The sequence below is a fragment of the Apodemus sylvaticus genome, chromosome X, assembly GCF_947179515.1.
Source record: "Apodemus sylvaticus chromosome X, mApoSyl1.1, whole genome shotgun sequence".
Classification (NCBI taxonomy): domain Eukaryota; kingdom Metazoa; phylum Chordata; class Mammalia; order Rodentia; family Muridae; genus Apodemus; species Apodemus sylvaticus.
The window spans coordinates 30,659,861-30,673,803 of NC_067495.1; the positions used below are offsets into that span (position 1 = coordinate 30,659,861).

The 13,943-nt window shown below is 36.7% G+C and overlaps 1 protein-coding gene across 50 annotated transcripts in view; it reads right to left on the minus strand.

Moving 5' to 3' along the window:
- The window catches only part of Scml2 (Scm polycomb group protein like 2), a 90,941-nt gene that overhangs the window by 49,404 nt on the left and 27,594 nt on the right, over window positions 1-13,943 (minus strand). For 49 of the 50 annotated variants that reach the window (XM_052171286.1, XM_052171313.1, XM_052171303.1 and 46 more), the window contains exons 6-8: window positions 13,007-13,250; window positions 6,951-7,034; window positions 4,559-4,645 (exon numbers count right to left, since the gene is read on the minus strand). In XM_052171286.1, the coding sequence (XP_052027246.1) occupies window positions 4,559-4,645; window positions 6,951-7,034; window positions 13,007-13,250 (415 nt within the window). The remainder of the gene's footprint in view (window positions 1-4,558; window positions 4,646-6,950; window positions 7,035-13,006; window positions 13,251-13,943) is intronic. The other variant, XM_052171273.1, reaches the window with a different exon arrangement.

Sequence of the window (13,943 nt, forward strand, 5' to 3'; positions counted from 1 at the left end):
CACCTGAGGTATATCGAATGGCTGAGAAGCACCTAAAGAAATGTTCAACATCCTTAGTCATCAGGGAAATGCAAATCAAAACAACCCTGAGATTTCACCTCACACCAGTCAGAAAGGCTAAGAACAAAAACTCAGGAGAAAACAGGTGCTGGTGAGTATGTGGACAAAGATGAACACTCCTCCAATGCTGGTGGGGTTGCAAGCTGGTACAATCACTCTGAAAATCATTCTGCGATTCCTCAGAAAACTAGGCATGATACTACTGGAGGACCCTGTTATACCACATCTGGGCTTATACCCAGAGGATTCCACAACATGTAATAAGGATACATGCTCCACTGTGTTCATAGCAGGCCTATTTATAATTGTCAGAAACTGCAAAGAACCCAGATGTCCCTCAAAGAAGGAATGGATATGGAAAACAAGGTATATTTACACTATGGAATACTACTCAGCTATTAAAAACAATGAATTCATGAAATTCTTAGGCAAGTGGGTGGAACTGGAGAATGTACTCCAGAGTGAGGTGACCCAATCACCAAATAATACACATGGTATGCACTCACTAATAAGCGGGTATTAGCCCAGAAGTTTGGAATATCCAAGACACAATTTACGTATCAAATGATGCCCAAGAAGAAGGAAGGAGAGGGCTCTGGTCCTAGAAAGGCTCAGTGCAGTAGTGTAGGGGAATACCAGGACAGGAAAATGGGAAGGGGTTGATTGGGGAACGGGGAGAGGGGAGAGGGAAGAGGGCTTATGGGACTTTCATGGATGGGGGATCCAAGAAAGGGGAAATCATTTGAAATGTAAACAAAGAATATATCGAAGAAAAATAATAAAATAAATAAAACAAAAGAACACTAGTTTGATTCTTCTAAGACAGTAACAAAAACCAATCCTAAAGACTTATCATACACATTGATCATTATAATGCTTAATCCTATTCAGAAAGGTTTCTTGCAGTGGATGATAATTAATATAGGGACCAAAAGTTAGACAACCTTTAGAAAGTGAATTGGGATTGTTGTACCCTAAATAGCCTATCTGTATCATTCTGCTCCCCTCAAGGTTCTTAGATCTATGTGCAAGAGGAGGCAGAAAGATTCTAACCATAGGTGGAAAAGGACTTCCATCAGACATTTCCCCAGAAACAACAGAGAAGACAAATTTAAGAACTCAGACTGCAACAAACTGCACAAGGGTAGCATAATCTCAAACCTGACAAATTATTAGTATGGATGAGGGATATTGCGCACAAGGTCCCAGTCCTTGCAAATGGATTCACAACTGTTAGCTTCTGGGAAAGGAAAAATCAGTTTTCTTCAATAAAGTAACACTGGGTATATCAACCACACTCTAAAGCAGGCTTCATGTTCAAGAATGGATGGCTAACAAAAGTCAGACTCTCATTATTTTACATTCTTTACATTTTTTTGAGAGAAACAACATGAAGTTTGCTGTATGGGGTGTGAGAAGACAATTGGAGGGGGGTTAGGAGAGGGGAAATATGATGAAAAATTGCATGTAATTTACAAAGAATGAAAGAAACACAGAAAATAATTTTTAAACAAAAGTGCTATAAAATCAAAGTTTTACATATGATAAGATTTCATATAATCAAGGAACAGTCTCTTTTTCTAGACTGAAAGCAATGGTCTAATTCTCCCCAAAAGGAGGCTTTTATTAGAACAAACAGTAATGCTGGAATAGCACAGTAAAAATTTCCAGCAGTTTATCATTGTACTATTTTCTCTATTTCTTTAAAACGGAAGTGAGTCTTTACTTCTGAAACGCTACACCACATTATTTAATATGGAGGAATTAACTTCCATATTAACTAGAAAAACAAAGCAATCACCTGGGGCTCCTTGGTCATGTATCCCAGGTCTGGTTTCATCTTTTCCAGGTTTGGTGAATCCTCTGCCCTTGGGTTTTTTCCAACCTTTGTTGGAAATGAAAAGTAATGCATAAAAATGGTTTACATTTAAAGTGAAAACACATTATGCTCAGGTATGGACGCCAAATAAAACTTCCTATAATGAAACATGGACTCTCTTATGTTGTCTAAATCAGTTTACCAGGCAACTGAAACTGTGTATCATGTGAGACTTCTCCCCTAACACTACAGGCCACTGGTAACACTACAGGCTATAGGTTCCTTACTAAAACTTGACAGTAAAATTTCAAAGTAGTTATAATTTGGGGTATGCACTAGAAACTTACATCACAGATTATGCAAAAACGTAAATGGTGCTGAACTGGAAGATTTACTCTTACTAGCTATGTTTCATAGTATCAAAAGCTACACACTATCAGAGGTGTAAAGGATTCATAAACCTGACTTACACACTAACTTTGTGATATACAAAAATCAACCTTCCTGCAAATTATACAGATGCAAAAATAGCACAGATGTTATGGGATTAGCACAGTACTCCCACTAGATTTAAAGATCATGCCACTATGCAGAAGAACACGAATTGATTCATCCTTGTCGCCTTGTACTGAGCTCAACTCCAAATGGATCAAGGACCTCCACATAAAGCCAGACACTCTGAAGCTAATAGAAAAGAAACTGGGGAAGACCCTTGAGGACATCAGTAGAGAGGGAAAGTTCCTGAACAGAACACCAATAGCATATGCTCTAAAATCAAGAATTGACAAATGGGACCTCATAAAACTACAAAGTTTCTGTAAAGCAAAGGACACCATCAAAAGGACAAACCGGAAACCAACAAATTGGGAAACGATCTTCAACAACCCTACATCAGATAGAGGGCTAATATCCAATATATACAAAGAACTCAAGAAGTTAGACCCCAGAAAACCAAATAACCCTATTAAAAATGGGGTACAGAGTTAAAGAATTCTCACCTGAAGAACTTCGGATGGTGGAGAAACATCTTAAAAAATGCTCAACTTCATTAGTCATCAGGGAAATGCAAATCAAAACAACACTGAGATTTCACCTTACACCAGTCAGAATGGCAAAGATTAAAAAATCAGGAGATAGCACATGTTGGTGAGGATGTGGAGAAAGAAGAACACTCCTCCACTGCTGGTGGGGTTGCAAATTGGTACAACCACTCTGGAAATCAGTCTGGTGGTTCCTCAGAAAACTGGGTACGTTACTTCTGAAAGATCCTGCTATACCACTCCTGGGCATATACCCAGAGGATTCCCCAGCATGTAATAAGGATATATGCTCCACTATGTTCATAGCAGCCCTATTTATAATAGCCAGAAGCTGGAAAGAACCCAGGAATCCCTCAACAGAAGAATGGATGTGAAAAATGTGGTATATCTACACAATGGAGTACTATTCAGCCATTAGAAACAATGAATTCATGAAATTCTTAGACAAATGGATGGAGCTGGAGAACATCATACTAAGTGAGGTAGCCCAGTCTCAAAAGATCAATCATGGTATGCACTCACTAATAAGTGGATATTAGCCTGGAAAACTGGAATATCCAAAACATAATCCACACATCAAATGAGGTACAAGAAGAACGGAAGAGTGGCCCCTGGTTCTGGAAAGACTCAGTGTAGCAGTATAGGGCAAAAGCAGAACAGGGAAGTGGGAAGGGGTGGGTGGGAGAATAGAAGGAGGGAAAGGGGCTTTTGTGACTTTCGGGGAGTGGGGGACCAGAAAAGTGGAAATCATTTGAAATGTAAATAAAAAATATATCGAATGAAAAAAAAAGATCACGCCACTAGTTGCATCCCATACTGGACACTGTAAATTGGGCATAAACGTATAATTAGATAGTTCCAAGGCCTTAAGAGAAATCATACTACCATTCTACCAAATGAACATAAAAACAAAATAATTACTATGACAGATTGCTATATTCTTTGATCAGCAGTTCACTCAAGCACCATCAGAGAATCTCCTTACAGTGGTTGGTAGTTAAAACAGTGACCAATAAGTAGACGACATGCACAGAACAAGAGACTGCAGTGTTCATCCTTAAATGAAATGTCTGTTTCAAAGCCCTCCCCTCAAGGCTCAGGAATCTGTATCGAAGAACAGGCAGAAAGAATTAGTTGAACTAGAGCTAGAAAAAGACTTCTAACACACAACATTTTAAAAAACACAAGAAAGCAGATGCACATGCTTTGTACAAACTCAAGCCTGACAAAATCCCAGGATGGAGATGAGAAATGGGCACAGATCCAACCCCTATCTAAGAATAGATAGCTGTTGGGAAAGGGAAAGTCCATTTTCTTCAATGCAGTAACACTGATCATACCAACCATTAATAAATAAAAGCATTAAGAAAAAATAATTTAAATCAATATTGTCACATAAATGAAGATGTACAGACAGAAAATTTTCATATGATCAGAAAATAGTATAATTCTCCAGAAGGATGCATTAAAACAACCAGAAACATTGGACTAGAACACTAAAAACTTATGGCAATTTATCATTGGGCTACTTTCTATACACTTTCATAAAACAGAAGAGTCTTTCCTTCTGAAACACTACACTGCTGTTCAGTATGCAGAGATTATCTTGTAAATCAATATGGAAAATAAAAGCAATCACCAGGGGCTGCTTGATAGTCTTCCAAAGTTCTGTCTTCATCCCCTGAAGTGGTGGTAAATGAACTGCACCCAGGTTTTTCTGCAGCTTCTTGGGAATATGAAATAAAAAAAGATGTACATTAAAAGTAAGAACGCATTATGTTTTTTATATATGCAAAATAATAAAGCTTCTTATAATAAAAGACAGACTCCCCTATAGTGTTGTCGACAAAGGGCTACCATCATGCTCAGGTGATTTGCAGATACCAGTTGCCTGCGAGCCCATTCTGACAACTTTAGTATTATCTGCAAAAATACCTGCCGGGCCATTTGTGTTTATTATCAATAGAAACTAAATAGAAATAGAAACAATAGAAATATTATGCAATCAATACCTTCAAATTTTCAGTATTAGAAAAACAATAACTTTACTTAGCAAATAAAACTTTTTAAATAAATTTCTTTGTAGGGTGAGATAAGAAATATACACATACAAATGTGTGTTCAAATCTCAGCTACTCATTTTTGAGGTTTTGGTTCATAACCTAAAATAGTCTACATAATTGCTTCTTTTGGATGAAAATAGCATACATATAATGTGAATAAACAGGACACATAAAAACAACGGTCTCATCTTCCTGGAACCTTTTTATGCCACTGCTTCTGTTCACAGAAAAGGATGTAGTCTATATTCAGCTACCAGGGTAAATAAATAAAATTTTTTAAAAAATTATTTAATAAAATTTAATTGTTACCATAACTTTACTCTTCATTCAACATAATTCAAGTTTACTCATAAGACTATTATTTCACTTTTAACAACCCCCTTACATTTCGGGTTCAAAATGAAAAATCTTTCAAATATAAAATCATTTAACTGTCAATATAACTTCACAGTTTTTTTTTTTTTACAACTAACTCACCAATATAAACCCAGACTTTTTATTTTTAACAACTACCTTATATTCCTGGTTCAATATGTCTACTTTTAAAACTATAGTAATACTATTCACATTAGTTTTCTTTACATTGTCTCCCTGTCATTTTCAGGACTTGACCAACACCCAAGAGTGTAACATTGACATTATCACTAAAGATTCCAGCTAAGGTCCTAAAAATGGCTATTCCTAGAAATTTCATGATCTCCTCTCCTTGAAACACAACAGTGTCCCTTTATCCATAATTCAACTCCCTTACTTGCTTTCTTTAGTTTTAGACAAGCTGATCATGTTTTACACACCCAGTGGGAAGTTTATCAATAATTCTATTTTCATTCAGTCCATTGGGTTTCGTCTGACTTTACCTCCACCAATACTTCAAAATGAAGTATTTTTTCTGACATCACCCTTGAGCAATAATTCAGTTGCTGCCACTAAATCACATTTTCATCTATTTCGCTAGTCAGAAACAACAGAATCCAGGTTAGCAAAAACATTTAGAAAGGAGCTAGACAGTAAACTTTCTGACATTTACATATGATTACTATGTCTATACAGTCTTTTTGTGCTTTAAAAATAAAGGAAAATTAGGGAAATAACACTTTTCACAATAGTCACAAACAGTATAAAGTACCTTGGGGTGACTCTTACCAAACATGTGAAAGCTCTGTATGACAAGAACTTCAAGACTCTTCCTTCAAGAAGGAAATGACTGCCCTCCCAAAGTCCCAACAAGCAGTTGAGAGAATCGGATGCAGATATTTGCACCCAACCAATGGAGAGAAAATGCTGATCCCTGTGGTTGAATTAGGGAAAGGCTGGAAGAAGCTGAAGAGTAGGGTGACCCTGTAAGAGGACCAGCAGTTTAAATTAAGCTGGACTCCCGACATCTCTAGGACACTGGACCACCAACCAGGCAGCTGATATGAGGCCTTCAACACATATACAGCAGAGGACTGCCGAATCTGGGATCAGTCAGAAAAGATGCAACTAACCCTCAAGAGACTGGAGGTCCCAGAGAATGGAAGAAGGGTCTGGTAGGGTGTGGGTGAGGAACAGTGGGGGAGAGGGGACATCCTCATGGAGACAAGGGTGGGGGGGAGGAATGGGATGTGGACCAGTCTGATGGAGGACTGGTAGATAAATAAAATCTGGAGTGTACAAAAAAGATAAAATTTTAAAATGAAAATGAAAAAGAAAAAAGCATTTAAAAAAGAAAACAAGTATTTTAAACAAAGGTGCTACTTAAATTGAAGCTTTATGTACATCAGAATGTCATATAATCAGGAAATAGTCTAATTCTCTCAAAAGTAAGCTTTCATTAAATAACAAGCATCATTTACTCATAACAGTGAAAATTTCTAGCAATTAGCATTGGTCTACCTTTTGTATTTGTTTTCTTAAAACAGAAGTCTTTCCTTTTGAAAGCACTACACTATTATTCAATGTACAGAAATCATATTGCAAGATAATTACCTGGGGCTGCTTCTGTATTTTCCAAAAACATGTTTCTCAATCTCCATATTCTGGTCACTGCTTTGGCCCTTGGTCTTTTTTCAACTTTTTTAAGAAACAAAATGAAAACTAAGAGTCATGGGCACTTAAAAGTTAGAACAAATTATATTCCTCTATTAATGGCTAATATTAAAGATTCTTATAATAATAATTTATACTCTGGTACTATCATAAAAGACCAGTCATTCTTACACGGTGTTTCCAGTTAATTTTGACACTATAATATTAATATTTCATGTGAAGATAACTTGCCAGATTGTAACAGTTTAAAAACAGATATTCCAGTAAACATGCCATACAATTTCTTTAATAGAAAAACATTTTATACTATACATTACCAATGCTAAATAAAATATTTATTGCTGAGGTCACACACACTTTTGATGTAAGATAGGAATGTTATAGATAACGGACTCTATATTAAAAATTATATATCAAATAATCTAATGTTTTTGAAGGTCTTAGAATAAAAACAAAAATTCGAAGAAGGAAAAGATGACTAGCCCTAAAATTATTGACACAGAAAGCAAAAAGCAATAAATATTTATTATACTGTAATGTTTTTTGTTCTGCATTTATTCCACTTTGTTTGTTCTTGGGTCAAGCTGCATTTATGTCCTTATTAACAATCTTTTCTTTGTGGACTCCTTTGTGCTTATTCACAACAAAAATTAACCCTGATTTTTTTCTAATTACCTTCCATGTATGAATCTTAGATGTGACCATTGACCTTAGACAAAGTTACCTAAAATACTGAAGTGGAAATGCAATTCTGGGGATTGTGGTTTAACTATCATTTGCTTTCTGTTGAATTCCCTGAAGTCCACCTTTATTTTATAAATAGGGCTGCTATGAACATAGTGGAGCATATGTCCTTATTACATGCTTGGGAATCCTCTGGATATGTGCCCAGGAGTGGTATAGCAGGGTCCTCCGGAAGTGCCATGCCCAATAAAGTAGTCCATAGTAGCTGAAGAAGTCTATAGCCCCATGGGAATAACAACAATGTTGGCCACCTAGAGGTCCCAGGACTCCCATGGACTAAACCATCAACCAATGGCTACAAATTTCTAGCCAAAATTGTGGCAGATTAATGCCTTGTCAGGCATGAGAGGGAGGAGAGGTCCTTGGTCAGGTGAAAGCTCAATAGATACCCCCAAAAAAGGCAAATCAAGGCAGTGAGGTGGGAGTCGGTGGGGTGGAGAGGTACACATGTGGACACAGCAGGTAGGAGGAGGGGTTGGGGGTTTTTGGGAAGGGGGAAATTGGGAAAGTTTTTACCATTTGAAATGTAAAGAAGATTATATTCAATAAAATAAAAAAAAGGAAAACAAAATGCTATACATGTTCTGTAAATGGTCTCAAGTTGGTCTGTATGAACATTGGGAACTAGTATTCCAAGTATTAATTAAAATGTTCTAAAGCTTATATAATTAAATATCAGCAAAGAAAATGTTAAATCTTAAAAAAAAAAATATTCCTCACACAAAACATCCAAGAAACCTGGGAGACTCCAAAAATTCTAAACCTAAGAATAGGAATAGAGGGTGAGAAAATAGTTTCAAAAAATAATTAAAATATAGAAAATAAATAAAAAAAGAAAAAAAGAAAAATTCCCCAACCTAAATAAACATGACTATAGTTTATTTAGGTTCGGGAAGGCTCACAGAATGCCAATTACACTGGACAAGAAAGCAAAACCCTCGAATAACATTATAATCAAAACACAAAATCTGCAAAATAAGGAAACAATACTAAAAGCAGAAAGGGAAAAAGATCAAGTAACATCCCAATGGAAGAGAGGTAACCCAACAGTATCAACTGTTATGCTTACAGAGAGGAACCTAGCATAATTGTCTCCTGAAAGTCAAAATAGATTAACTACTTCTGTAAAGAGCAAGACCAACTATGTTAGAGAAAAAAACTATTTGATATAAGCATAACATTCCATTAAATAGAAAAAATGTAACTTTTGGAATAGTCATACAGCCTGCCCTATAGAAAAATGTGTAGATCTGACCGTCTATAAATAGAGAATGCAGAGAAAAAAATCTGTACCACCACTGAACATATACAGGCTTGTGTAATTATTTCTTAAATGACAGACTACAACTATTTCTGTAGTACTCATTTGAATTGGGATTAAGAATTTTAATGATGAGTTAAAATATAAAGGATGGTATGCATAGATTATACACGAATACTCTACCACTTTATATAGGACTTTGGCATCCTTGGAATTTGCTGTCTCTAGAGGCCACAGAACTAGTCCTGAAGACTGAGAAATGACTGTCTATGAATAAACTAAAAATAACAGATATATAGTCTTACTGTCAGCAATGAATGTTAGAGTCCTCAAAACTTAAACTCAAAATCTATAGCTCAGTCTCAAGCAATCTCAGAATTTAAGGGTATATTAAGAACTGTAGTACAAGTCCTTCAGGAAATCTATTGGCATGTCATAAGGAAAAGGCCTCTCTGTTGTCGAGGTTAATTTCTAGAGATTCACAATGCTATCTCCAGTCACAAGAATAGCCATTGTCTGTATGGTTTAGCCATACATTTTATACATATATACCCCAATTCTACAAATTCTCACATATAATTCTTTATCACCATATAAAGACTTCTGGTTACCAGTTTTCCACTCTGTCTTCTACTTTTCCATAGAGTCCTCAAAAAGAAAAAATTTCTCTCCTACCTTTTTCTTTTTCAACTCTTTAATATTTATTTACAATCCGATCGTTACAAGGAAAAATAACTAAGCTACAATGGAAAATTGTTTCTAAAATTCAGTGGTAATTGTCCAAGATTTTATTTAAAACTCGTGTCTTTCATCAATGTCCCAATTATTTTTTTTACTGAATATATTCTTTATAGTTCAAATGGTAAAACCTTTCCAGATTGCCCACTCCCTTAAAACCCTCAAGCCCCCCTCCCACCACCTGCTTCCAAGTATATGCCACTCCACCCAACCCACTCCCACCTTGCTTTCCTTTAAATGGGGCATCTATTGATCCTTCACTTGACCAAGGACCATTCCTCCCACTGATGCCCTGACACATCAAATTAAATAGAAAGAAACTTGAAGCAATCCCACTAAAATCGGGGACCAGACAAGACTGCCTACTCTCTCCATATCTATTCAATATAGTACTCGAAATCCTAGCCAGAGCAATCAGACAACAAAAAAAAGGTCAAATGTATACAAACTGGAAAGACAAAAGTCAAAATATCACTATTTGCAGATTATAGTATACTTAAGCAACCCCAAAACTTCCACCAGAGAACTCCTAAAGCTGATAAACAACTTCAGCAAAGTGGCTGGATATAAAATTAACTCAAGCAAATCAGTAGTAGTCTTCCTATACTCAAAGGATAAAAAAGCTGAGAAAGAAATTAGGGACAGGACACCCTTCACAATAGTCCCAAATAATATTTCATACCTTGGTGTGACCCTAACGAACCAAATGAAAGATCTGTGTGACAAGAACTTGAAGCCTCTGAAGAAAGAAATCAAAGAACTCAGAAGATGGAAAGATCTCCCATGCTCATGGATTGGCAGGATCAATATAGTAAAAATGGCCATCTTGCTGAATGCAATCTACAGATTCAATTCAATCCTCATCAAAATCCAAAATCAATTCTTCATAGATCTCAAATTCATCTGGAATAACAAAAATCCTAGGAGAGCAAAAACTATTCTCCACAACAAAAGATCTCCTGGGGGAATTACCATCCCTGACCTCAAGCTCTACTACAGAGCAAAAGCTGATAAAAAAAATGTTTAATATTGGTATGGAGACAGGCAGGAAGATCAATAGAATAGAATTGAAGACCCAGAAAAGAACCCATACATGTAAAGTCACTTGATATTTGACAAAGGCACTAGCATCCAGTGGAAAAAAGACAGCATTTTTAACAAATGGTGCTAGATCAACTGAAAGTCTGCATGCAGAAAAATGCAAATTGATCCATTCTTATCTCCTTGTACAAAGCTCAAGCCCAAGTGGATCAAGGACCTCCACATAAAACCAGACACACTGAAGCTTATAGAGGAGAAAGTAGGAAAGAACCTTGAACACACCGGCACTGGGGAAAGTTCCTGAACAGAATACCAACTATACTCGAAGAACAAGAATCGACAAATGGGACCTCAATTTCCCAATTCTAATTAGGAAATTTATACTCACCTCCCAATTGTCTATCACCTATACTCTACTATTATAATAAGCTTGACCCTTACCTCCTCTTATATTCTTGACATTCTTCCTGAATGTCTGTTGATGATCTATGTAGATGTCCCTCTAGAAACTAGCAACATATTTTCTAATACTAAATGTCTTAAATGTATAATAAAAGGTGACTTTTATCTAAAAGGAAATGATTCATTCAGAAAACTAAGAATTCATCTTCAATACTTTCCTCTGGAGAATATCAAATACAGCATTATCATTTGGGAAGCAATAGAATGTTGTTTCTAAGAGCCTTAAAACATTATAGCTGCATCCTTGTCTCCTTGTACTAAGCTCAAATCCAAATGGATCAAGGACCTCCACATAAAGCCAGACACTCTGAAGCTAATAGAAAAGAAACCGGGGAAGACCCTTGAGGACATCGGTACAGGGAGAAAGTTTCTGAACAGAACACCAATAGCACATCCTCCACATAAAGCCAGACACTCTGAAGCTAATAGAAAAGAAACCGGGGAAGACCCTTGAGGACATCGGTACAGGGAGAAAGTTTCTGAACAGAACACCAATAGCATGTGCTTTAAGAGCAAGAAATACCAAATGGGACCTTATAAAATTACAAAGTTTCTGTAAGGCAAAGGACACCATCAAGAGGACAAATCGGCAACCAACAAATTGGGAAAAGATCTTCACCAATCCTACATCAGATAGAGGGCTAATATCCAATATATATAAAGAACTCAAGAAGTTAGACTCCAGAAAACCAAACAACACTATTAAAAAATGGGGTACAGAGTTAAAGAATTCTCACCTAAAGAACTTCGTATGGCGGAGAAGCATCTTAAAAAATGCTCAACTTCATTAGTCATCAGGGAAATGCAAATCAAAACAACCCTAAGATTTCATCTTACACCAGTCAGAATGGCTAAGATTAAAAATTCAGGAGACAGCAGGTGTTGGAGAGGGTGTGGAGAAAGAGGAACACTCCTCCACTGCTGGTGGGGTTGCAAATTGGTACAACCACTCTGGAAATCAGTCTGGCGGTTCCTCTGAAAACTGGGCACCTCACTTCCAGAAGATCCTGCTATACCACTCCTGGGCATATACCCAGAGGATTCCCCGCCATGTAATAAGGATACATGCTCTACTATGTTCATAGCAGCCCTATTTATAATAGCCAGAAGCTGGAAAGAACCCAGGTATCCCTCAACAGAAGAGTGGATACAAAAAATGTGGTATATCTACACAATGGAGTACTATTCAGCCATTAGAAACAATGAATTCATGAAATTCTTAGGCAAATGGATGGAGCTGGAGAACATCATACTAAGTGAGTTAACCCAGTCTCAAAAGGTCAATCATGGTATGCACTCACTAATAAGTGGATAGTAACCTAGAAAACTGGAATACCCAAAACATAGTCCACACATCAAATGAGGTACAAGAAGAACGGAGGAGTGGCCCCTTGTTCTGGAAAGACTCAATAAAGCAGTACAGGGAAAAACCAGAACAGGGAAGTGGGAAGAGGTGGGTGGGAGAACAGGGGGAGGGAAGTGAAGGGGGCTTATTGGACCTTCGGGGAGTGGGGGGCTAGAAAACGGAAAATCATTTGAAATGTAAATAAAAATATGTCGAAAAAAAGAATAAAAAAAATCCTAATTTTAATGAATCTTACTTTTTCTCTACTACCTAGATTAGAGAATTGTATTATCAGTCTACCTACCATTCCAATTTTACATCAAGTTCTAATACCACTGCTATTAGACACAATATTATCAAAATCAGATCTAAAATAACAGAACATGTAATTGGGTATTAGCTTACCAACTTTTCCTGGTGGCTGCAATACATCTCCTGTGAGGCGACACCATCCAACTGGGAAGATGTCTCGGGAGTCATAGTCACACCAATAATCAAATGCTCCACTCCATCCATCAAAAGTAATATGAATTTGATCTCCGCTGACAGCTCCAATTGTGGCAGGACAGATCATAAAAGGATTTTTTCTATCGACAGCTTCAATCTTCATCCCAACTATGAAATTATTTTGGGGTGGACGTGGTGGTTCCTAAAATTACAAATGATCGATGAGACAATTTTTTTTGACTCAGGGCTTCTGTGTGTAGTCCTGGTCATCCTGGAACTCACTCTGGACACCTGGCTGGCCTGAAAATCAGAGATCACCTGCCTTGCCTCCAGAGTACTTGGATTAATGGCCTGGCAAAGACTTGTTTTTTTATTCAGCATTTTTTGGGCCAAGTGTCATGACACAGACCTTTAATTAAAATTTAATTCAGTGCCTTGAGTTTGAGGCTAGCTGCATTTATTTTTAAAACATAACCAAGACTGAAAACTCTCAGCCAAGTTAACCAAAAGATGGAATGAACAATGGATTCATTAGACAATAATTTGAAAACTTATATCCCAATAAATTTGAAACATGTATGAAAAGGTTCCTAGATGTTTATTGTCGACCAAAATTGGACCAAGAAGATATCTTAAGACCCACCTATGATTTACAATGAGATCAAAGTAGCAATGATGTCCATCATGACTTAAGAAAAGCCAAAGGCTAGATTGATTGATTCACTGCTGAAATACACGAGTATTTGAAGACCTAATACTGATGCTTCTCATATTTCATAAAATAGAAAGGGATAAAGCATGGCCAAGCTCATTCTACAAAGCCTATATTACCCTTATATAAAAGCCAGATAAAGGTGAGCTAAAAGAAATTTCCTCAGTGAATATAGATGTAGAA